Source organism: Poromitra crassiceps (genome assembly GCF_964638095.1).
Source record: "Poromitra crassiceps genome assembly, chromosome: 17".
In the NCBI taxonomy this organism is placed as follows: domain Eukaryota; kingdom Metazoa; phylum Chordata; class Actinopteri; order Beryciformes; family Melamphaidae; genus Poromitra; species Poromitra crassiceps.
The window spans coordinates 20,061,123-20,087,435 of NC_139635.1; the positions used below are offsets into that span (position 1 = coordinate 20,061,123).

The window sequence follows — 26,313 nt, forward strand, 5'->3', positions numbered from 1 at the left end:
CCACCTCTGGTGGTTTCTCGCCTTCCTTCAGGTCCAGGATGTAACACAGGATTTTGCCACGAAAGCGTCCATGTCATCAATCTCAGCTCCCTCTTTTACATTGATCAGGCGAATGTTATTTCTTTTACTCCTGCTGATTAAGTCATCAACCTGCGTGTGCAGGGTTTCGATTTGTTTTTGCTGCTCAAACCTCTGAGCGATGTCGGACTTAATCGATAGTGTTTCACGGAGTAAAAGTTTAGCCCAAGCCGTGTATCTCCAGCCTCCAGCAGGTGAGTCATTTCCTCATTCATGGCGGTGATTGCTTCGTCTTTTTCTTTCTGCTTACCTGTGTTGTGTTATGTTATGTTATGTTATGTTGTTAAAAGAGGGCAAGAGAGGAAATTAAAACAGAAGTGGATTTATAGTTAGAAAGAGTGCTAAAAAAGAGAGATTTTTTTTTTTTTTTTTTTGAAAAAATCCATCCAAAAAACGGGAAAAAAGCCGCGGCTTATAGTCCGGAATTTACGGTATATTGAATACAAAGGTCACACTCTACCTGGTAACCTAAATTAATTATAAATAACCATAAAAAAGCTGTTTGCAGTCATATTCAATTATTTTTAACCTAATTATTTTATATTGAAATGATAACGGACTCAGAGCCGACCAGCGGGCACCTGCACATATGAGCAGTTTCATGTAGGGGCTTTTTTGTTGTTGACCTAACTACACCCGCTAACTGCTAGCTAGTTCGTACCATGATACTGCAAAAGAAAATAGTTCCTACATGAAACTGCTCACAACAAAGTCTGTGCATTATCTTGAGTGTGGTCATGATTTCTGGAAAGAGACAATGCTGTTGAGGTTTTCAAATGTATTTTTTGGGTGTTTCGAGCACTACAAGCCGAGTGCCATCCAGTTCCATTGTATTGGAGAGAAGGCAGACATCTCTGCGGCCGATATCTCCAAAACTCAGGCAACTATCCCAAAACGATATAGATGGATAAATAGCACTACAGGTGAGAGGAAAAATATGTATTTTGGATTTTAGGGTGAGCTGTCCCTTTAAGGAAGAGGAGAAGTACAATATACACATACAAGGTTTCTATCCAGAGTTTAGCTGCTTGCAGTTGGTGCGCCGCGGACATGTTGCAGTGAGAGCGGTTCATGATTAAAGGAGGCGGAGTCCTTATTTACGTGAACAATATGTTGCACCATGTTATGGTGAAACTCTGGACATGACAGTCAAACGTGTGTGCAGCCTGGACATCAAACTGTTATCAGCAGAGTTGGGGTCCGTTACTCAAAAAAGTATTGTATTACACATTACTTTCAAAAAAAGTAATGCCTTACTTTACTTGATTACTCCCTGGAGAAAGTAATTCGTTACACTACTCGTTACATTACTTTTGCGTTACTCCGTAACATCGCCTGAGATGCATTGTCACCAGGGCCGTAGCCAGGGTTCCGAAATAGGGGAGGTCCAGCAAGGGGATTGAGGTTTTTTTCCCCCCTTTTTAAGCCATATTTAGAGTAATATATCATTTTAAATCAACATTAGGATTATACTGTTGTGATGTCATTATTCAGCGTTTGAAGCTCAATTTGGGCCGTTTGAAGCCCAATTTGGGCCGTTTGAAGCCAGATTTGGGCCGTTTGAAGCCCTATTTGGGTCGTTTAAAGCCAGATTTGGGCCGTTTGATGCCTGATTTGGGCCGTTTGAAGCCCAATTTGGGCCAAGTCCAATTTTACAATGAGATGCACCCACTTTAAACCTGAATAAAGTAATAAAACCACTAGTAAACCAGTAGGCGGCGCCTGGCCTGCTGTTCAGTGAGTGGCCTGGCCTGGCCTGCAGGCTGAAATATTAGGGGAGGTCCGGACCTCCCCGTCCTCATAGCTAGCTACGGCCCTGATTGTCACGTAATTTGCCAGTTAACAATACAACATTAAACGTTACATTACATATGCCCATATATTAGCAGAAATCTCTATCGTAATAAGGTAGGTTGCAAAACTTTTCCTGTCTGATGGTGGCTGTGCGTTCCCTGCCATCTGTATTTTGCTCAATACGTTTCTGAAAAATGGCGATTTCATTCTACTGTTGAAACTGGCAACATTTCCTCTACCATGTAGGAGGAGGCAACAAGCCTGTCCATCTCTGATTTTGATGTTACCTGGTGAAAAGCAAGCTTTTGCTGCTTGCTTTGGGTTGAGGCAGGCGACTCAGCTTGGCTCTGCGGGTCTCTCGCAACCAGCTTTGTGTTAGCATGTTGCCTCTGGAGATGCTTTGAGAGGTTTGATGTCGTGTTCGCAGCGGTAGCTAGCTGCTTCTGTCCAGGGCAAAGTTTGCAGTGTCACATTCTTGTCCTTTCCGTGCAACAAATTCGAAGTAATGTGCGTATCTTCTCCACCCCTCAAAAGTTGTTGTGGAAGATGGGTGCTACTGCCCGTTTTTTGGCAGGTTGCAATCCAATTATTACAGAGCATACCGCACTGCACCCACTTTACTATAACACGTTGTATTTGCGAGGGGTAAATGGTAAATGGTAAATGGTAAATGGCCTGCATTTATATAGCGCTTTTATCCAAAGCGCTTTACAATCAGTAGATAGTCTACATTCACCCATTCATACACCGATGGCGGCAGGCTGCCACGCAGGGTGCCTACACACCATCGGGAGCAAGGAGGGTTAGGTGTCTTGCCCAAGGACACAACGACAGCAGCTGGGAGGGAGCGGGAATCGAACCGCCAACCCTTGCGTCATCGGCCGACCCGCTCTACCTCCTGAGCTAAAGCCGCGGGGTATTTACAGACCCCATCGCTGTATGTGGGTTTCTCTTATGGTTTACATTTCATTTCATTTTATTTTGTCCAATATTCAAATATTCCAGAATTGCATGTTGTGTTAAAAATAAATATTATTTCTATCTAACACTTTTTAGCCTGATTTAATTGTAAAACAGAGTGTAAAAAGTTATGCAAAGCTTTCTGGGAAATTTAACCTGTGGGAGAGGAAAGTGGACGGAGTTCCCAGCATGCCCTGGGGTAGGCCTAGTGTGTTTTGTTTGTAGATTTTTTTGTCAATGTTTGTCAATTGTTTGTTTGTCAATGTGTTTTGGAGGTTAACATGATGTCTATTATGCATGATGTTAGTTATGTCTCGACTAATAGTGCTGTTCTGCATGCTAATACAAAGTTGAAATATTGGCACCATGATTGATTCTGCTGTGCAGTTAAGTGACCCAGTCTGATGGGGCACAAGATCTGCTATTAAAATGGAGATCTCTCTATACTTATCTGGCTAGTACGCAAGTAACGAGTTAAGTGTTTGACTAGTAACTCTAATGTGATTACTGAACTTAGGGACAGTAGTGCCTTACACTACTTGTTACCGACAAAAGTAATGTGATTACAGTAATGCATTACCCCCAAGCCCAACGCTGGTTATCAGTAAGTCTCCATTCATATGACTTTAACGATTTAAAAACGATTTTCAGACGGCAGCCTGTCTTTATTGTCACACAACACACTACAACACATGCACGGAGGGCCACAACACACACATGCTGACGGTGGCCGGTGAAATTTGTCCTCTGCATTTAACCCATCCTGGCTTTGTCCTTTCCTCTGGGGGGGCAGGCCAGGAGCAGTGGTCGCTTTCTCGTACAGCGCCCGGGGACCGACTTCGGATGTTGTCGTCACTGGTCGGATGACGATGACGATCTGATCTTCTGCATGTTTTTAGTGGGGGGGGGGGTTATATACGGAGGAGCCCCCCTGGGGGAGCACGGGGAGAACATGCAAACTCCACACAGACAGAAAGGCCCTTACGACGAGATACCCCACCTGGGCAGTAGGCACTGAAGATATGGGGGGGAACACAACCACAGCGCCCACAGTGTCCCAGGCGAGAATCGAACTCAGGACCTTCTGACTGCGAGGCGACAGCTCTACCACTGAGCCACCGTGCCCCCTAATACTTGCCCAGAGAGTTTTCCCAAGCCGTTATAACTGTGTTATTCCTCCCACATGACATGTGGTCATCAACTCAGTGACCAAGACCTTTTTTTTTTATGTCTCCGCCGGCGATAGCCAGGCAGGAGGCATTATGGTTTGGGGTTGTCCGTCCACTTGGACTCAAGGATGAACTGATTACATTTTGGTGGTCAAAGGTCAAGGTCACTGTCACCTCACGAATGCAATTCCCAATTCCAAGCTCGTTAACGCCATTATCTCATTAACGCCTTGACGGAATTTCTTCGCATTTGGCTCAAAAGTCTGGACAGACATTGATGTCGAGTCGGCTGCTCAGTTGTTGGCGGAGGCATATATCCGCGGTGCGCTCGTTCTAGTTTTCTTTTTTCTACTGGCAGTGTTCCATGTGTGTGACGCCTAGTCGCTACTGACTCAACTTTTGTACAGTAGAAAGGTTGAAAAAACAACATACTAACCTTTCTTTTGTAAAGCTATGTTATTTTTAATGGATGATTATATAATTATTATTTCTGAATCATTAACTAGAACCATTAAACTAGAATAATATGCAAAATCAATTTTTCGCCAATAACTCCTATAAACTGTAAGGCTAAAAGAGAAAATGCTTTAGATTTCCCCCCAAATCACAATAATGTCTCTTAATATTAAGGTAATTTAAGGCCGTTTGACAAACATGGTTTCCTTTTACCATCTTTATCTCTCCATTTCTATTCTTTATCTTATGTGCGTGCGTTTGTGCATTCACTGGAGAATACACAACAAGAGCAGTCTGATCAAAGACGCTTTTTTCCACACTCAGGGCAGTGTGTGTGTGTGTGTGTGTGTGTGTGTGTGTGTGTGTGTGTGTGTCTGTGTGTGTGTGTGTGCTCACCCACTATCCCCAGAGCGACGTAAGCGAAGATGGTGATGATGAAGATCAAACAGCACAAGACGTCTGTACAGCTCCTAAAGAGACGAAGAAGAGAGAGAGAGAACAAACCAGTTGAAAGTCAGTTTCCACCCCCTGAAAATCATGATGCCTCCAAATCAAAGTCTTATTGGAATGCCTGTGGCTATAAATGTCCCAAATTACAAGCTTTTATTGCAAAATGCACAATTCTTATGGACTTTTTAGCTAGGCTGCCCCACTAACAGGAGGCATGGAGTTACCTTCTGTAAACCACTAACAGGAAGCATGGAGTTACCTTCTGTAAACCACTAACAGGAAGCATGGAGTTACCTTCTGTAAACCACTAACAGGAAGCATGGAGTTACCTTCTGTAAACCACTAACAGGAAGCATGGAGTTACCTTCTGTAAACCACTAACAGGAAGCATGGAGTTACCTTCTGTAAACCACTAACAGGAAGCATGGAGTTACCTTCTGTAAACCACTAACAGGAAGCATGGAGTTACCTTCTGTAAACCACTAACAGGAAGCATGGAGTTACCTTCTGTAAACCACTAACAGGAAGCATGGAGTTACCTTCTGTAAACCACTAACAGGAAGCATGGAGTTACCTTCTGTAAACCACTAACAGGAAGCATGGAGTTACCTTCTGTAAACCACTAACAGGAAGCATGGAGTTACCTTCTGTAAACCACTAACAGGAAGCATGGAGTTACCTTCTGTAAACCACTAACAGGAAGCATGGAGTTACCTTCTGTAAACCACTAACAGGAGGCATGGAGTTACCTTCTGTAAACCACTAACAGGAAGCATGGAGTTACCTTCTGTAAACCACTAACAGGAAGCATGGAGTTACCTTCTGTAAACCACTAACAGGAAGCATGGAGTTACCTTCTGTAAACCACTAACAGGAAGCATGGAGTTACCTTCTGTAAACCACTAACAGGAAGCATGGAGTTACCTTCTGTAAACCACTAACAGGAAGCATGGAGTTACCTTCTGTAAACCACTAACAGGAAGCATGGAGTTACCTTCTGTAAACCACTAACAGGAAGCATGGAGTTACCTTCTGTAAACCACTAACAGGAAGCATGGAGTTACCTTCTGTAAACCACTAACAGGAAGCATGGAGTTACCTTCTGTAAACCACTAACAGGAAGCAGGGAGTTACCTTCTGTAAACCACTAACAGGAAGCATGGAGTTACCTTCTGTAAACCACTAACAGGAAGCATGGAGTTACCTTCTGTAAACCACTAACAGGAAGCATGGAGTTACCTTCTGTAAACCACTAACAGGAAGCATGGAGTTACCTTCTGTAAACCGGGCCTCTGAAGGAAGGATCAAACTTGTGTGGCTCTCCTGCAAAAAGACAAAGACAAGAGAGAAAGACGGTTGGACAGATTCAGACCAAACCAGATGCGGTCAATAGAGAGAGCCAAAGTGAACGTCACTTCCTGCTTCAGCATGGTACCAGAGATTTTCACCCGCCATTTATTTTCTTATAGGCATTTCGTAAAATGCTAATAAAAACAGTTTTACTTGTTCAAACCAAATGGTTCGGCGGCTATATTTAGAAACAGGAGAGACCACAGAACATTTCACTCGGACCAAAACGTTAAAGAAATGATGTTTCGGTGTTGTTTTTTTAAGTTTTGGCCCGAGTGAAATGTTCTATGGTCTCTCTGGATTCTAAATATAGCTGAACCGCCTTAATACGTGTATAAGTAACAATAATACTGAATAAGTCCTTTAGACTCTTTTCAAGAGTTCTCAAAATTTAAAAGTAATAGTTTGATCGCTCTAACATGTTATTGGCGTCTATGTCTCTGATGTACTGCTTTTTCTAGACATATATATTTTTTTCTATTTATGATAGCCTACTTCCCTGTCTCTGTAATTGATGCTGATTGGCTGTTTGTGCTGTAGCGTCATCTCCTTCTCTGTGATTGGCTGCATTGGCAGCTTCCACAGATGAACTCCGTTCTTTCTGGGTGGTGTTTTGACCACACCTATATGTATCAGAGGAGGTTTTTCCAGTGAGGCATAGGAGGATGGTCCTCCTCTATTAGATTGGGGATTTTATATAATAATATTTATTTTTTATCATTTTTTATATTTTATATTTTTCATTTTTCATGTTTTTTATAATAAAATATCAATCAAATGTGTTTTTTCTGATGTGAAGACGCTCATTTTTTCATCCATTATATTCTTAAAATGCTTCAATAACAGTGACCTGTATGGCACTGATGGAAAGGAGAGCTCCATGCAGACAGGAGTCTAGCCCCAGCCAGCCTGCAGGGGGTAGGTAAAAAAACATTACCCCTGTGGGCGTTTATTTACTTGGTAATTTATCTAATGCAAAACATGATTGGTTGAAAAACACTTGCAATTCATATACGGCTCTGGCAATTCACAGAGAACGATGTGAGAGTGATGTGTTTTTCAACCAATCAGATTGAGCTGGACAGGGACCCGCCCTTACCAATCAATACCAATCAATTAATTTATTCAACCAAATTGGTTGTTGATTGGATAGATTGCTCAGATTCCAATCTCACCAGCCGCCACTGATATGTATGTATGTAGCCCACTGTCATTTGTTCTGGTTCACACTGATGATGGCTTAAGGCTGAAACGTGTTCTTCTTTTTTGCCCCTATGAAAACTTCAAGAACTACTTCTAATGTGAATGCTGTTGCCTACCTGTGTCCCTGTGATCTGCCTGCAACCTGCACCAATGAAGCTGTTTAAGACCAGGAGTTGTGCGTGCATCCAGAGACAACAGCACCACGGACAGCGCTGTGTTCTGTGCATATAGCCTATCGGATTATAAGCCTTGGAGAGTTCAAATGTCAACATTTATTAGAAGAAGGTAGTTTGTTTATTTCTGCTGTAAAGTTGGGCATTTTAATGCGTGCGTGTGTGTGTGTGTGTGTGTGTGTGTGTGTGTGTGTGTGGGGGGGTGTGGGGAGGGGGGGGGGGTTGTGTCTACAACTCGCTTTTGCAGCCATGCCTCAAGTGGCTATTTGAGGATTTTAACTCATTGAGTGCCAGCCACTTTTGGAGAACGGACGCTCCCAGTGCCAGAGTTTCAGAGCGTTTTCAGTGATTTCTCGAGGCCCACAGAATATTGTGTGATATTACTATGTAAACACCGAACACGCACAAAGAACAATGAGACTCTATTGTATCAGCAGCAAAAAAAAGTTTATTGATATCATTTTCCGTTCTTTAGTTATCAGACGGAGAAGATAGGTCAAAAACAGCAAAAACATGGGTTTCCATTTAGAAGCTGAGATAATCAGCCTTTTGTGAAATGAAGCATTTCAAGCAAATCACTGACTCTGAAGCTAATATTTTCTGACCTGAAACATCTGAACAGTAATTTCCTCCAATATAACAGCACCCCCACCCCCCTCTCCTGCAAACTCCTCCTCCGTGGGTGTGTCTCTGGTGGCTCTGCAGCGTGTGTCACAGGTGAGTCTCTGCTGCCTGTCTCTGCTGCCTGGTGGCCGCTCGTCGGGGGAGTCTGGATCGGGCTCGCTCGTTTCTGGGGTTTCGGTTGTGAGCTGGGATGAAGCTGCGTCCGATTCTGGGCTTTCTGGGCTTTCTGCTGCGTGTTTCAAAGTGTGTTGCACCCAGAGTCTATTTTTGGAATCCCCCACCGTTGTGCGCCAGCTCCCAGCGCGACAGCGTTTTCGCCAAACCATTCTCATGAGAATGGTTTCCTCACGCTTTTTCCTGCTGTTTTTACTCAACTTTCTCTAATCTGGAGAGCACTGTCGCCACTTAATGGGTCGGTAAAATAGGTTATACACATTCAATAGCTCCCATATTTTTATAGAAGATGTAAGAGGCTTTGATCCACGTCGCACCGTCAAAAAATGCAATTGACGAACATACTCGTCCTTGGCACTCAACGTTAGTATTTGAATTGACGAACATACTCGTCCTTGGCACTCAATGAGTTAAGTACTTCTGTGTTGGTGTCATTTTTCAGAATCTGAGGTTGGGGCTTTGGACTAGACACTATTCTTGGTTAATCACAGACGATCATTCCACAGAACCATGACGATCCCACCACTCATACCCCTCTAATCCACCTGCTGCGCAAATCCCATTCATGTTGCCATGACAACTCACTGACAACTAAGTGGCAGGGTCTTCTAAATCCTCCCCCTCGTTGAAATGAGTCTTCCATCCTGTGTGTGTGTGTGTGTGTGTGTGTGTGTGTGTGTGTGTGTGTGTTTGTGCACACGTTCGTGTGTGTGTGTGTGTGTGTGTGTGTGTGTGTGTGTGTGTGTGTGTGTGTGTGTGAGAGACAGACAGACAGACAGAGAGACAGACAGAGAATTTACTGAGACAGAGCAAACAAATCATATCTGCTCATGTAATGGCATAATCACAGAACCCATATGCTTATCTACATTACATTACGTCATTTGGCAGACGCTTTTATCCAAAGCGACTTACAATAACACATTTTTGTCAGCAATAGAGCAATCAACTATGCAGCACAGTCTATGACAACTACAACTTCTGAAGGAATAGTGGTACAAGTTTAGTTTAGGTTAGTAGTATTTTTTTTTTTTTTTTAGAAAGAGAGAGAAAGAAGTTAGATCAAGAAGGGCCCAGATGGAGCCTGAAAAGGTGTGTCTTTAGTCTTTTCCGCAAGATCGGCAGTGATTCAGCCGTCCTGACCGAAGGTGGAAGCTCGTTCCACCATTGAGGTGCCAGGGACGAGAAGAGTCGAGTTCGGGATGAGCGACTTTTTAGCCCCCGTAGTGAAGGAGGGGCGAGGCGTCCTGCACTGGTGGAGGAGCGAAGGGAGCGGTGAGAGGTTTGGAACCTGACCATAGATTGCAGGTACAGGGGAGCTGACTGGTGTACTGCCCTGTAGGCCAGTACCAGTGTCTTGAATATGATGCGTGCCCAGATGGGAAGCCAGTGGAGGTCCTGGAAGAGGGGAGTGACATGAGAGAATTTGGGTTGGTTGAATACCAGACGGGCTGCAGCGTTCTGAATGAGCTGAAGCGGTCGGATGTCGGTGGCAGGTAGGCCGGCCAGGAGCACGTTGCAGTAGTCCAGGCGAGAGATGATAAGTGACTGGACCAGGAGTTGAGTCGCTTCTCTTGTGAGAAAGGGGCGGATTTTGCGGATGGTGTAGAGGGATATATGCTTATCTAATTTGTACTTACTTCCATAACTGATACGTTTCAAAATGTCTCTGTGCACCATGTTTTTTTCTCATGTATATTTCTGACCAATTTCACTACTCAACTAGTTCTTCTTCTGTGGTGTTTTACGGCAGTTGGCATCCTTTATGTTGCAAATACCGCCTCCTTCTGGATTTATCCATCCACTGTTTCCCTACATTCTGTCCCTCTTCTTTTACTCCACTACATTCCCATCATAAAATGTATATTTTTAATCTTTATAATACATTTCCCCTAAGCATCTTCATTGCTCATTTTTACTACAAAGTAAAATCGATAGAAATTTGGTAGCCTGCAACTAAGCAGGTTTGTTGAATCAGTGCTCCGAGCTTACGAGTTACAGTACGTTAATCACGACGATCCACACTCCATTCCAGTTGGTGGCGGTAATGCACCACAATGTCGTTTGCCAACCGCTATAAAACTCAAGAAGAAGATTTCCACTCAAGCCCATGAACATGAACATGAGTAGCCTAGAATCGACGATGACTGTTTTTTTTATTAACAGCATTTACTTGTACCTTTACTTTCATTTAATATCAGAAAATTACCTTTGACACTTAACTTAAGTACTGTAAAGATCAGATACTTTAAGACTTTGACTCAAGTAATATTCTAATAGACATGAACTTCTACCAAAGTCATTTTCTGCTCAGATGTCTTCTTTCTTCATCCACCACCACTGTGTGCGTGCGGCACATCTTAAAGGAGAATTTCGGTTTTTTACACCACGGTCCTCATTTCCAGTTTAGAATATGATGTTTTACTCACCGAAATAGTTTTGCGTCATTCGGATGCCCAGGGAAGATTTTGAGCTCCGAGTACACTCTTCAAACAGGCTAGAACCGCTAGAACGTGAGCCCACGGGGCATTCTGCACGGCAGTGCACGCGCTCTCTAAATTACACTTTTTCTGTCAGATCACGGTTCATTATGGTTGTAAATATAATTATCTAGCTAATAGCTACAAGCTAGGCTAACAACAACACCGCAGTCAGCGTTGATCTGCCCCGGTGGGGTTACAGTGCGTATCGTCCCCCTCTGTGAAACCACTTCTTCAGAGAAACCACAGAAGGGGGACGATACGCACTGTAACCCCACCGGGGCAGATCAACGCTGACTCCGGTGTTGTTGTTAGCCTAGCTTGTAGCTATTAGCTAAATAATTATATTTACAACCATAATGAACCGTGATCTGACAGAAAAAGTGTCATTTAGAGAGCGCGTGCACTGCCGTGCAGAATGCCCCGTGGGCTCACGTTCTAGCGGTTCTAGCCTGTTTGAAGAGTGTACTCGGAGCTCAAAATCTTCCCTGGGCATCCGAATGACGCGAAACTATTTCGGTGAGTAAAACATCATATTCTAAACTGGAAATGAGGACCGTGGTGTAAAAAACCGAAATTCTCCTTTAAGTGTTTATTAGGATTGCGAGGCGTCTGAGAGCCAGATATCAAATGCAAATGAGTGAACAGCAATTTACTCAAACACACGAACGCACACAAAGGCTGCACACACCTACACACTAGGGCTGCACGATATTGGAAAAAACTGACATTGCGATATTCCCCACCCCTGCGATATATATTGCGATATGAAAAAATAGAGATTTTCACCAGATTACCAGAATAGCTCTATTTTAAAGAAAATAATACTTCTAGATTGATTTGGGTGATTTTGTAGAGGAGTCCATCTGATATTGGAGGGGAAATTATGTATTTTAATTTTTCTCAACCATTGGGCTGTGGCCTACTGGTAGGCCTCAGAGCACCATCTATCAGGGTTCATACACATTTTGACCAATGGATTTCCATGACTTACATACATGAAAAAGTGAGTGAGTTATGACATTCTACTTTAAAAATGTCACTAGCCTACATTTCACTTAGTGTACTGCAGCTTTTAAAGCCAGGGAAAGACAACATGTATGCCGTATCATCACCATATTTTACCATATCCAACATCTAAGACCATATAGTCTCATATCACAATATTGATATACAATTGATATATTGCCCACCCCTAATATTGAGTGCCAGAATCTACCGTTTCAATAAATCAACAATGAAACACCCCTGCCACTTTACACACTTGGTCTGACCCCCCGGAAACCCCCTCCAGAAACTACCAAGTGGTACACTCCGCATCTCTGGAGTTCCGGTTTTGGAGCGCACCGCAGTACAGACAGAGACGACGATTCACATGTAGCAGCACTGGTGACAAACAATTCATTCGTGAAAAGTAATAAATATACATTTAATTGCCAAGATATGTCTCTTGTCTTTTTATTTTCACTGAAATGTTTTGTGTAAATGAGTCGCTATGTATGATTAACTCAACCCAGGTCCTTACACATCAAGAGCGAATATATGGCACGAAATTGCGATGCGAGTTTTGACCCACCTGTCAATCACAGCCACAGATGTGTACACGTCGGAAGCGAACTACTGAAAAATCGACCGTGGTTCGAAAAAATAAACACCGCAATAACGCTCGGCGAAACTTCGCCGTTGGTATGCACGGTTGCATTGACTGATATAGGTTCGGATAATATTATTGACGTGCAAATTAATCGCACAAAAAAAACGCTCCCGATGTGTAGGACCTGGCATCATCAGAGCCTGAGGGGGAGAGAGAGCTGCGGTGATACACGGACAACTTCTCAGTAATAATCACTTTAGCCTTCTTGTCATTATATTATGTTGCTGTCTTGCTTGTTGGTGTTTCAAGAGTAAATATCTCCACTCCACAGACATGTTTGAGTTACAGCAGCCAGCCTGCTAGTGCGCTGCAACCTGTGGACACATCCGCCTACGCAATCACATCGTTTACATCCGACGGGCTACTGTCAGCAACGCAACATAAGCAAAAATAATTCAATTTAGCTCTCTGTCCATTTTGTTGTGTTGAAGCTAAGCACTAAATGAGTGAGTACAGTAGTAGGGCATCTCTCACCTTTGAGAGAGACTGCATTTCACTCAGTAGGCTACCCCTAAAGTGAGAGTTTATCAAGCAAAATGACGAGTTAATTTACTTTTAACATCGCACGCCCTGCGATGTGACTATTGCGCATGCGCACATCGCGATGACGATGTGTAAACGATATATCGTGCAGCCCTACTACACACACACACACACACACACACTGCACACACCTACACACACACACACACACACACTGCACACACCTACACACACACATACCCACACACACACACGCAAGCAATCATTCGTTCACTCACTTGCTCACTCAAGCAATCGCACTCTCTTTCGCATTCAGAATCTCTGTCTTATGCACTCACTCACACTCACACACACACACACAGTCACATGCTTATTTAATTTAATTTCTTTTCAACTTAACTTATCTTTCAGCCTCTACAAAGGTCTGCCAGTGTGTCTGTGTGTGTGTGTGTGTGTGTGTGTGTGTGTGCGTGTGTGTGTGTGTGTGTACAGTAGCTTATTAAGAAACGATCACACTAGTTAGAAAAAGCAATTAGAGAACCCACTCAATCTAGCTGAAATGGCAGGGGTGTGCACGCACACACACACACACACACACACACACACACACACACACACACACACACACACACACACACACACAAACACACACACACACACACACACACACACACACACACACACACACACACACACAGAGAGAGAGAAGTCATGTGTAATTCCAGAGCACATTGTGTAGCAGGCGTTGGTGGATAATTGACGGCCTGATGATAAGGAGGAAATAGCAGCCATGTTTCTCTGACAGACAGAAAGACAGAGACAGAGAAGAAATGTTGTTATATTTAGTGATTCTGCGCTATTGTCTGGAGCAACCATTCCCAACCTGTGGGCCACAAAGGTATTGCAAGCAGGCCACCAAATCATTTGCAAAACATTACGATTTTTTTACGATTTACGATTTTTTTACGAAGAGAGAGAGAAAAAAAAGTATATATATATATATATATATATATATATATATATATATATATATATATACAATTATACTATTATTTTGTTAATTTGTTAATAGGGGGCACAGTGGCTCAGTGGTAGAGCTGTCGCCTCACAGTCAGAAGGTCCTGAGTACGATTCTCGCCTGGGACACTGTGGGCGCTGTGGTTGTGTTCCCCCCCATAGCTTCAGTGCCTACTGCCCAGGTGGGGTATCTCGTCGTAAGGGCCTTTCTCTCTGTGTGGAGTTTGCATGTTCTCCCCGTGCTCCCCCAGGGGGTTCCTCCGTATATAACCCCCCCACTAAAAACATGCAGAAGATCAGATCGTCATCGTCATCCGACCAGTGACGACAACATCCGAAGTTGGTCCCCGGGCGCTGGACGAGAAAGCGACCACTGCTCCTGGCCTGCCCCTCGGAGGAAAGGACATGCCTGGATGGGTTAAATGCAGAGGACACTTTTCACCGGCCACCGTCAGCATGAGTGTGTTGTGGCCGCATGCATGTGTTGTGGTGTTCGTGTGACAATAAAAGACGGGGCTTGTCCCGTTACGAGAGTTACGAGAGTTTTTTTTTTTTTTTTTTTTTTTGTGTGCAATCAAATGTGTATCACAGCCTTCAACAGCTAAGACCTTTAAAATGAAACACATCTGTTATTTTGTTAATAGTAAAGGATTTTAATTGTTTATCTTTTTAGAAGGGTGGTTAGTTGAAGAAGGGTCCAGGTAGCCTGAAGAGCTGTGTTTTTAGTCTCTGCTGAAAGATAGGCGGCGATTGGGCCGTCCTGACCGAAGGGGGGAGCTCGCTCCACGTTTGTGGCCCCAGGGATGAGAAGACTCGCGACCGGGATGAGCAACTTTTGAGCCCACGTACTGTATCGATGGAGGGGCGAGGCCATCTGCAGAGGGAGCGGTGCGAGGTTTGGAACCTGACCATAGATTGCAGATAGGGAGGAGCAGTCTGGTGTACTGCCCTGTAGGCGAGTACCAGTGTCTCCAATTTGATGCGTGCCGAGATGGGAAGCCAGTGAAGGCACCGCAAGAGGGGAGCAACGTCTCCATTGTTGAGTGATATCGTTATTTAATTTGTAATCAATTATTCGTTAATAAACCTATTGCAGACACTTTCAGTTTGTGATGTCTGTATGGTGCTGACTGATGATGGACAGCTCCTTTTATCGTTAACATTAAAAAGTGCTCTTTTTACTCGGCCTCTGTATTAGTGTTTTGTTTTTGATCAGATGTGGGCCGCTAACACTTATGAGATCTTCATGTGGGTGCTTGAGTCAGAAAAGGTTGAGAACTGCTGCTGCTCTCAAGTATGTTTTCAGACCAAATGATTTAGCATTTCTGTGTGGTTTGAACGCATTAGCTGTTGGACAGCGAGCTACGTACGGCTACACCACTTGGACAAACCACATTAGACATGAGTTTGACACTACCCGATCCCCTGCCCGGTTTGTTTACTTAGCGGTAGAGATGAAACGATATGAACATTTCATATCACGATTATCGTGACCAAAATGATCACGGTTATCAGTATTACCACGGTTTGTTAAAATGTGCTGAACATGTTCAAAAAGTACTAATACACTCACAGAAATCATTTCTCCAAGGTTTGCATCTGGTAGACGGGTGCCAACTTTGGTTGATGATGGACAGTATTTACCATGTTTTTCAAAGCACTGTAATCATGGTAACACGTAGGGGTGCACCGATCACGTTTTTTTGCCACCGATCACCGATTGCCGATCACCTATGAGAAATATCTGCCCAACCGATCATCGACCGATCACCGATTACCGATTACCGATCACCGATATATATATATATATATATATTTATTTTATATTTTGTAGGCTAAAGGAAACTGCCAACATGATTTTTTGTGTGTGAGATAATTGGAGCACAAGACTGTGTTGAACTAAATGGCTAGTAGTAGTCCAGTTCCCTCAGTTCAGTTTATAAAAGAACAAAAATAATTCCACTTCGGGATTTCCATGTTACCAGTTCAATGCAGTTCAGTTCACTCAACAAAAATACTCCATTTTCCGGGATTTCCCTGTTACACAAGGAAAATAACTTTGACTCAAGTTAACTATTTTATCGATTAAGCTAAAGCGGCTAAAGCTAACCGGAGCTATTAACGTTAGGAGGATACACGCAAATATGGATCAAACACAGTGAAGAATAGGGGGTTCTGAATATGGCTGATTCAGGAATAGGACGGATAGTGCTCGCCCTGGGGTGTCCGTAAAAACACGAGGCAGGAGACAGATGGGAGTTCAACCGTTTAGTTGTCAGTTCTCTTCAGTACAGTACAGCAGTATAGGCTCTTTACAGCATTATGACAGGAATAGTAGGATTGTGTGTGGTCTGGAAAAAGGAGGCAATAAAATATACAAACAGGTCAGTAACCAAGCTTGCTGTTATATAGGCCAATTATAGTGATAATTAACAACTAATAATATATAAATGATAATTAGGTAAACTGTAAGTCAGTTACTCTTAAACACCAGTCTTGAACCATGACTAAAGCCAAAGAGCTCCCACTCATAGAACCGGGGTTATGCACAATAACCGTCATACATTGGGATCCGCATCGAACGAACATCGAAAGGACCCGCCCATCGAGGCCGAGTTACAGTGTTATAATTAGCAGCGCTATGAGTGCGATCTACATAATGGTGACAGGGTTACATGACGGGAGAAACAACAGAATCACAAGCTACACACGAGCTAAACTCCATCTGAGTAGTGGCATTAATTAGCGCAACAGACAATCAAACCGCACTAAGTGCACGCCTAAACAAACGTTATTGCAATGATTGCAGGTAGATCGATCTAAAACCAAAAGGGAATGCAATACAGGAATATTAACATAATAATGACTTACTGGTTGGTCATATACGCACACATGGAAGAAAGGGATTAGAACATGTTCAACTGTCCAAAGAAAGGAAGAAAGTCCGTCTGAACGGAGCGCACATCCACATAGCAGCACACTTTCGCTTCCTTCAAAGTGCCCGCGGGAACATCAATGCTTGCGTGGAAATTGTCTGTGTGTGCGCGTGCACTACCCCGACTACCACGTTAATCTGGGACTTTAATACACACGGATTTAACAGCATGCAAATGCCTCGGTAGGCGGGAGGACTGGAGGTAACTTCTCTCTGCTGAGTCTGCTCTAATCACCAGCTGATTTGTGTGATTCAAAGACGCAAGGGGTGTGTTGACAGTCTGGTGCGGTGTGTGCATGGAGGTGAGTACACTGACGAAAGCAAAGCTGTGCTTTGCAACACAATGATATAAACGTTAGAGCACAATATGAAAGTTAAACGATAGACATTGAAGACATGAAAATGGGCTGCCTCATGTTTCTCACGTGCAGCATGATCGGCTATGCGATCGCCAACATTAAAGGAATATCGGAAACAGCAGATCACATATTTGAGGTCCAAATCGGCCGATACAGATTGCGTTCCGATCGATCGGTGCACCCCTAGTAACACGGTAATCATGGTACCACGGTTTTAATGATAATGACAATTTGAAACCATAAATATTATTGTCAGGAATTGTATCATGGTTATCATTAAAACCGGTTATCGTTACCTACTTAGCGGTAGTTATTCAATTTAGATTTCTACTGTACATAAGACAGATTTAAACTGACAATAACAAAGTGTCATTGTATCTGCTAACAAAGTTTGAGGAGTTATCTGCAACATATAGATCGTGTCTATGTAGTGTACACAAATCTATAGAGTACGGCAGTCTTAATTTCGTCGACTAAAATTAAAGCTAGACTAAAATCATTAGCCTTTTTCACTGACGAACTAGATATTACCTAAATAAAAACTAAGTTGTGATGACAAAAACCATGGGGAAATCGATTGACATTTTCGTCGACGAATAAAAACTAGAGAAAAATGTTAGGGAGGGACACATTGGGAAGAGATCCAATCAGAAGAGAAGAAGTTAAACATCTGTGTCTGTACGGCACCTTCCATAATAACAGATCAATAGATCTTTCCAATGAGTTTGGGAATTCTAGAGAAACATTAAATAATGCATCACACTAAGCCAGTTAGATTATAGTCGACTAAAATCTTATGATATTTAGTCAACTAAATCTAGACAAACATTTCAGATGACTGAAATATGACCAAAACAAAATGGCATTTTAGTCAAAAGACTGGCTAAAACCAAATCAAGATTTGCTGTCAAAATTAACACTGGATGACGGACTGAATCAAGTTTTAAACTTTGCACAATCAACCCCCCCCCCCCCCCCCCCCCCGCCCTCCTATACACACACACACACACACACACACACACACACACACACACACACACACACACACACACACACACACACACACACACACACACCAGAGATGGGGACTTGGACTTGAGACTTGGACTTGAGTCGCACTTAAGTCTCACTCACAGTAACTTGAGACTTGACTTGATACTCATCCATATTGAGACTTGACTTGGACTTGAGTTTTGGGACTTGTGAACAATCTTTATTGTTTTTTGGTGCATTAACATCTATAAAAATCTAATTCTATACTGACAAATCTATACTGATGTCATCCAATCATTGCTGCTACTGTATTCTGATAAGGAGTGAGTGAGAGACTTGAGACTTGACTTGGACTTGCAAAAAATTATTTGTGAGCATATCTGGCACACACGCACACACACACACACTGCACTGACAGAAACTCGTCTCCTGTGGAATACTGTATCCGTTACATAACAGAGACAAGATAAATCTGAATTTCAGATCTCACACACACACACACACACACACACACACACACACACACACACACACACACACACACACACACACACACACACACACACACACACACACACACACACACACAGTGTTGTTGTAAGAGTGAATTCAAGGGCAGAGCTGACACATGCAGTTTCAACTCTACTATTCTAGTTGTAAGGATGGGTTGTTGTTGTTGTTGTTGTGGTGACAGGGCTCGACATTAACGGCTGCCCGGTTGCCCCGGGCAACCAAAAAAAACATGGGGCAACCATTTCTTGGTCTTTGGTTGCCCCAGGGGCAACCACGATTTAACATGCAACAAAATATGTACAGCAGCAAACAGCAAAATATACACCAAATAAATGTTTTAATACTTGTTGTGAGTGACATATATGTGACATTTTATTGCTGTTACAATCGAAATGATGTTACTAATTACCAGTCGGAACCTACGTGATGCATGCTGCACGTGCGGTATGTTTAACGAGTACTGACTTGGACAGGTGGGGCTGCTCGCACACAATCACAGCGGCTGCAAGACGCAAGAAGAACCGCGTCCGCCCGCAGCCCCGCACAGAAACAAAGGACGAGGAAATTGTCATTGAGGTGAAATACCCGTGCGTCTTTGAACGGGACGGAAAACGAATGCTATACTGCAAAGCATGTAGCCTACAACAAGCTCTTAGGTCTCATATGCTTCCCGCATCAGCAGACGCGCCCCTCCACAAGGCTGCTGTGCAGACGGTTTTCGCCTGGCTGTGCACACCCCGAATTGTGTAACTACGTGGACGCGGCTGGGCGGACAAAGTGGAGTTTTCAAGACTCCAGCTCACTTCCGCGAGCAGAAACCCACACAGTGTATAAACGCTCCACACGTTTCCTCGTCAAGATTCAGTGTCTCTCATTTCCGTGCGACAGTCCAAACTTCAAGCATAATTCCAGCATAACGCTATAGGCTACTGCAAAGCATGTAGCCTACAACAAGCCTACAACATACACCTCGACCAGGACATCCTTCAAAAACGTTTTACCACCGCGTATATGTGCTGAGGAATGATTTGCATCCCTGGCCTGTCAGCCTCTCATACGGGGTGAGAGAGAAAGGGATTGCAGGGCCGCTTCTGGGCCTTTTGGGGCCCTATGCAACATCAGAGTGGGGGCCCCAAACCACTGTCATCATAGTATCCCTGAATGAACATGAGGAGGGCAGGCCCGGCGTTAGGGGCGGGCCTGACCGGGCCGGGCCCCCCCATTCAACAAACTGGCCCCCCCCATTCAATTTTTTTTTTTTTTTTTTTTTTTTTTTTTTTTTTTGCTAAAAACGTTTTTCCGTTTTTCTGTTTTAAAGTTTAACATGGAATCTGGCTGTCATTAGGCATTGATTAACTCAATGCTATTGCTAACTGTTACTTTGAACATCCATTTGCAATGATTCTGGCTGGATATTAACTATTGTAAATTTGTCACAATGAATGCAATTTGTGCACAATGTGTAAATACACTTAATATTAATTGTTTAGGCCTAATTATTTGTAAAGTCACAACACATTAGAGATGTGTGTAGTTCTTCACAGATTTAGCCTCTTCATTTTGCTCTCAAATGCACCAGGTTGACGAATTTTACTTTAAAATGTACAAAATCTTCTTCCGGGGGAGAATCCCCCCGGACCCCCCTTGGGTAGCTTGGCCCCCCCAAGCTAGGGGCAGGCCCCCTCTGTAACTTGGGTCTGGAGCCGGGCCTGGAGGAGGGTAGGCTACTTAATTATCAATAACGCTTTTAATTAATAAATTAAGCACAATATGAACAATAACTGTTAAAAAATATATGAAAATGAAAGTTCACAAATATTAGTTAAATCCTTTCAGTGCAAATGCATTATAAAAACAAAAAATAAGATTTGTTTAGAAAATGAAATGACACAAATTTATTATTATTATTATTATCATTATTACTACTACTACACCCGGTGCGCACACTGAATAGGCCTATTATACTATACTATAGACTATTATACTTACTTTTCTGTCACATCGTCATTATTAAGCCGGCTTTTGACTGCATAGTATCTTAATTACTCAAAATATAAGGCGACTAAAATTGGGCAACCATATTTTAATTCGGGCAACCAAAAGCTCTTGCCAGGTTGCCCCTCCGGCAACCACTTTTAAAAGTTAACGTCGAGCCCTGTGGTGTGTTGTTTTTTCCTTCCAGTTTGTCTGAGCCAATCAGAAACATGTCTTTGAGAGAATGGCGTGGTGTGATACCAGCACCAAACTCTCAGGATCAGCTGTCATGGCGACTCCTTGTTGAGTGCAATGAGTTAAGCCTGGTGGTGCTGGGAAGGTTAGGCTACAGATCATGTAGGCTGTTTGTCTTGTAGAATCTGCTCTTGTGTGTCTTGTGTTTGTAACCTTGTGTTGTTTGTGTTCACAGCTGATGTTGGATCAGTTGGATCTAGTTGACTCATTCTCTGGGAGGTCCTCTGAGTCTGAGGCATGCTGCCTGTGACCTCATGCAAGCCGGGCCCTTGATGTCTCAACTCCTCTTGACCTTTGCACCCTGACCCTAGTATGTCTTCTGCACTGCCCTCTGCTGCATGTATGACGCGATAACCCGTTTTAATAACCATGATACAATTCCTGACGATAACCGTACCGCTTCAGATTTTTGTTATCATTAAAACCGTGGTACATTGCCGTGTTACCGTTACAGCGCTTTGGAAAACATGGTAAATACTGTCCATCATCAAGTTAAGTTATCATTTATTTATCCCCATGGAGAAATTCATCCTCTGCATTTGACCCATCCTCGACATGTCATCCTATCCTATAATAAGAATGAGAACTCTCCGTGCGGGTGTAAAGAGCACCCGTGCGGGTGACCTGACGGAGCCGGATCTTTAATTATAGGTGACTGCCCTAATTACCTAATGGTGTGATGTCATCAGTAATCTCACCCTTCCTGGCTGAGGCTATATAAGTTCAGTGATGATGTCGTGTCATCAGTGATGATGTCATCAGTGATGTCATAGAGCAGGCAAGGCCGCTTAGCGGCGGAGCTGCGTATGCGACACACGACACCCAGTGGGCAAGCTGCAGAGCAAGCGAGCCTAAGAATCGAGCGCACAATTTCTACTATAACTGAATCGCATATGAACAACTCACCAAAAGTGACTATTGCACAACTGATTTCACAAAAAATGTCCATGAAGGGGGGGAAACCCCATTAGAGAAAATGTAAGTTTCATTGGCTTCATTTCATAATCAATAATAAGATATAATTGCATACACATAGTTATTGGTGTTAGTTATTAGTTATTAGGGTTGTCAAAAGTATCGATAGTATCGATAAAAGTCAATACTAAAAATGTTAAACGGATACAATACTCATTTGCAACTGTATCAATATCAGCAGTGCTTTCACTTAATGAAAAATCAAACATACCACTGATTTCTCCCTCTGTCATTGGTGGGTATCTTTTGCTTCAACAAGTTCAAAGTATCTGCTGTGTTATGATAGGCTGATGACTAGAGCAGGTGTAATCTGCTGTGTTCTGATAGGCTGATGACTAGAGCAGGTGTAATCTGCTGTGTAAGGTCAAAGTTTTTAATTGATCAGGTCTAGATTATGGAGAAGCGTGCATCCCGGCGCGTGGTATCGAAAATGGTATCGAGTATCGATATTTTCCTGGGTATCGGTATCGAAGTAGAAATTCTAGTATCGTGACATCCCTATTAGTTATTGAAACGTGTTACGGTACCTTGCCATACCTTAACTTTTGCTGAAATGACGCCACTGTGCACTTCACACATGTCACGTTTCTACTTTGTTCTCTGCATGTGTCTCTAGTTTTTACTCTACTACACTATGTTGTACTCTACTCTTCTCTTCTCTGGTTGTTAGTCTATCAATCTTCTCTTGTTTCTACTGTGTTGGACTTTACATTTCTGTAGTTTCTTCTCTGGTTTCTACCCTACTGAATTCTTCAATAGTTTCTACTCTTTTGTACTCCACTTCGTTGTATTCTCCTCCCCTCTACTTAAGAATATCTTTAACTATTAGTCAACATTATTATTTACTTTTGTCCAGCTCTTCTCAGCTCTGCACTGCTTTACTTACCTCCACTCTTCTAGATTTAATTTTCCACTCTGATCAATCTGAACTGTTTTTTTATTAAAACGTCTAGGAACCAAAACACAACGATGCTCCTACTGTATATTGTGAGTGATCAAATCCTCACTCAACTTTTTCAATCAACCTACAGAGAAAGTACATACATGCTCAAACACCTCAGGATCAAACCAGCACACTCTCTCTCTCTCTCTCTCTCTCCCATCTCTCTCTCTCTAACTCTCTCTCCCATCTCTCTCTCACACACAGTGACACACACACGCAATATGTACACTATTAGGTCTTTATCTCTATCCAGATTCAGTTCAATTACTGTGAGAGAGAGAGAGAGAGAGAGAGAGAGAGAGAGAGAGAGAGAGAGAGAGAGAGAGAGAGAGAGAGAGAGAGAGAGAGAGAGAGAGAGAGAGAGAGAGAGAGAGAGAGACCGACCGACCGACCGACCAACCATGGAATGACCAGTATGTTGATGTGGAAAACCAAATAAAAACATTTTAAATTCAGTGAACCAGCCGAGGTAGGCTATTAGCCTACTGGACACTGTCTCCATAGCGGGGCATCTATGTGAGGGCATTAGTTAACAGTAATACCCAGCTAAGCTTTATCCTGCTGCTGACAGAAATAGCCTATAGAACAAAGCACCCCCATCTTTGTTGATGTCCCAGGCTATTTAGCCACATGGACATTTACACCTAACTGTTCAGACTGAAACACTTCATTTTTTTAACAAGTTTTAATCTTTAGATGCCATTTTACACAGTTGACAATTATTGGAAATGATAATGCTTATGTATTTGCCTTCTGCAGGTTAAATGATGTAGGCTGATATGGGCTTTTAAGGGGGCACTAGCCTACAGCCTATTTAGGCTATTACTATATAGCCTAATGTTTTAAGAAGAAAATAAAAAAAACGTTTATTTGTGTTTCCATTGGTTGTTTTTAGTCTTATCATGAGGATTTAGCAGTACTTTCACACACTACCGATTACACAAAGGTACACGGTGGTAAAGAGACAAAAGTAGCCTAATTGTCTAGACTTGACTAAAAGATGATTATGCATCAAAATTGCCTCAAATTATTGTACTATGGCATTAAAGAATAACATTTCAATCAACAATGTAATGTCATTGTTAAACTCACTTGTTGCTGTGTAGGCTATAGGCTAATAATGAACTGGCTCGGTACTCACCATAGTAGCGACCAGGCGGCACTCCTCGGCCGGTCATCACGCTCTGAACAGCGGCTGGGCTGCCCGTGGTGTATCGGTGGCGCGACATGGGGATGGCGCTCGGTGGACAAAACAAAAAGATGAATGAAAAGCCAGCAGCAGACTGCTGGGAGACAAGTTTATAAGACTACACGGTCTCCCTCCTCACTCTTCTTCTCTTCTCTCCTCTCCAGGGAGTCAACGCGTCACAGACAGAGGAGTAGTAGCATTTATCTTATTATAATCCCATCGTCTTTGGTAGTAGTCTCACGTGGTCCTTCCTTCCCCCAGGTAGCTCAGAGCACGCTGAGTATTGTTACAATATTACCCCCTGCTGGTAACATTGTAGTAGCACACAAGTGAGCAGTGACACCCTCAGCCCCTCCCACATAAATAAAACGCATCCTGTCGAAATTGAGGGTTATAATGATGGAACACGAAATGGACGCGTGATCAATCATGTCATGTTTTCTGCGTTCATCCAAATTGTGAACTTATCACTTTGGCGTGCTTAATTTCTTGCAGAATCACAGGTAGGTATTTCCCCCCATCCCATTCATGTAACCCACCAGTCAGACAAGAAGACCCCTGATCTACAAACTAGTCTCAAACCATTTGCAGTGGTGGGCTGAGAGTCTGTTTTGGAAATAGAGGGATATGTATTGTAGCATATAGCCTACTATATCAAGGGTAGCCTACTGTACCGTAGCCTAAAAGACAGTTGCATCAATTGCTAATTCAAACTTTAGAGTAATGACAGTTTATCAAGTGAAATCAGATGTTAGGCTATAATAGGCCTACAGCTTTAACAGACTCCTTTGTCACTCTGACCTAATAGCATTGTGTTCAGGGTGGGATTGGAAGGGAGAGGAAAAAAATGCTATTCTCAAAAACAGTTCTTATATAGCCTATATTCTTAACTTTCTTCTGAAAAAAACCCCTCCTATAAATGGTATTCTTCAAATTAAAGTTCTCAAATGTGTGACAGCCCTTCACCTATAGTGAAAAGGTAAACCCCTATATCATACACGTTTTAGACAAGTTGGTTAGTTCAAAGTATATAGGTTCCCCTCTACACCTAACATTAAGATACAAACATTATTGTAAAGATGTATTTGGTGTAGGGCCAAGTAGGTCTCTGTATCATATCTGCTGAAAATAAACGAGCACAGTCACTAACAGCAACCAATGTTTAAATCTTTTCATATAGGCTACTTCATCAGTTGCCCCAACCCCCCCCCCCCCCCCCCCCCCACACACACACACACACACACACACACACACACACACACACACACACACACACACACACACACACACACACACACACACACACACACACACACACACACACACACACACACACACACACACACACACACAATTGTTTTGTAGATGGAAGCACTTTGGGTTGCCTCCTATAGCCTCAAAGGCAATACGCCTAAAGTTATTAACCAGGATGAATTCAGGACCTATTTTGAGAAGCTCGGAAAATTAAAGATATTCATAAAAAATTACTTAACTTTTCTTTTTTTTAATACAATGAACTTCCACAATGTTCCTCTTTCATAAGATCCCTCATAAGAACACATCTGGCCCCTGATCTGTTTTAGCCAAATAAATCATTTCTGTAATCAGTTGAGTAGTATTCTTTAGGCCAAGGGTTCCCAAACTGTTCAGCCCTCGACCCCCAACATAACGGTGCCAGAGGCTCGTGAGCCCTACTGTCCCCGGAGGTGGTTGAAGCATACAAACGTTGGTGCGCATTTGGTAAACAAAACAAACAATGATGGTTAAAATGTGCTCTTTTGAATAGTTTTTAAATTGTTATTTCACACATTTCGCAATTCACATATTCTTTAAGGCCAATTTCACACATTCTGGAAATCATCTCGTGACCCACTCAGTGGTGTCCCGCGCCCCCTCTGCTTTAGGCAGAGTGAATGGCTAATGTGCCGTTTATGATAGACAGAATAGCCTATAGCTACTGCAGGTACAGTATGAGATGTTTTTTGGAGTCTCGTCGGTATTACACGTCGGGGGGCACGGTGGCTCAGTGGTAGCGCTGTCGCCTCGCAGTCAGAAGGTCCTGAGTTCGATACTCGCCTGGGACACTGTGGGCGCTGTGGTTGTGTTCCCCCC

General features: G+C 43.0%; 1 protein-coding gene across 1 annotated transcript in view; it reads right to left on the reverse strand.

The window, feature by feature from the left end:
- LOC310792242 (choline transporter-like protein 5-A) overlaps positions 1-24,241 on the reverse strand; it is a gene marked incomplete at its 5' end in the record, with an annotated part of 60,094 nt that extends 35,853 nt beyond the window's left edge. The window contains 3 exons of the mRNA XM_083653969.1: positions 4,854-4,927; positions 6,182-6,230; positions 24,154-24,241. Coding sequence (XP_083510095.1) covers positions 4,854-4,927; positions 6,182-6,230; positions 24,154-24,241 — 211 coding nt within the window. The remainder of the gene's footprint in view (positions 1-4,853; positions 4,928-6,181; positions 6,231-24,153) is intronic.
- Positions 24,242-26,313: the final 2,072 nt, after the last annotated feature.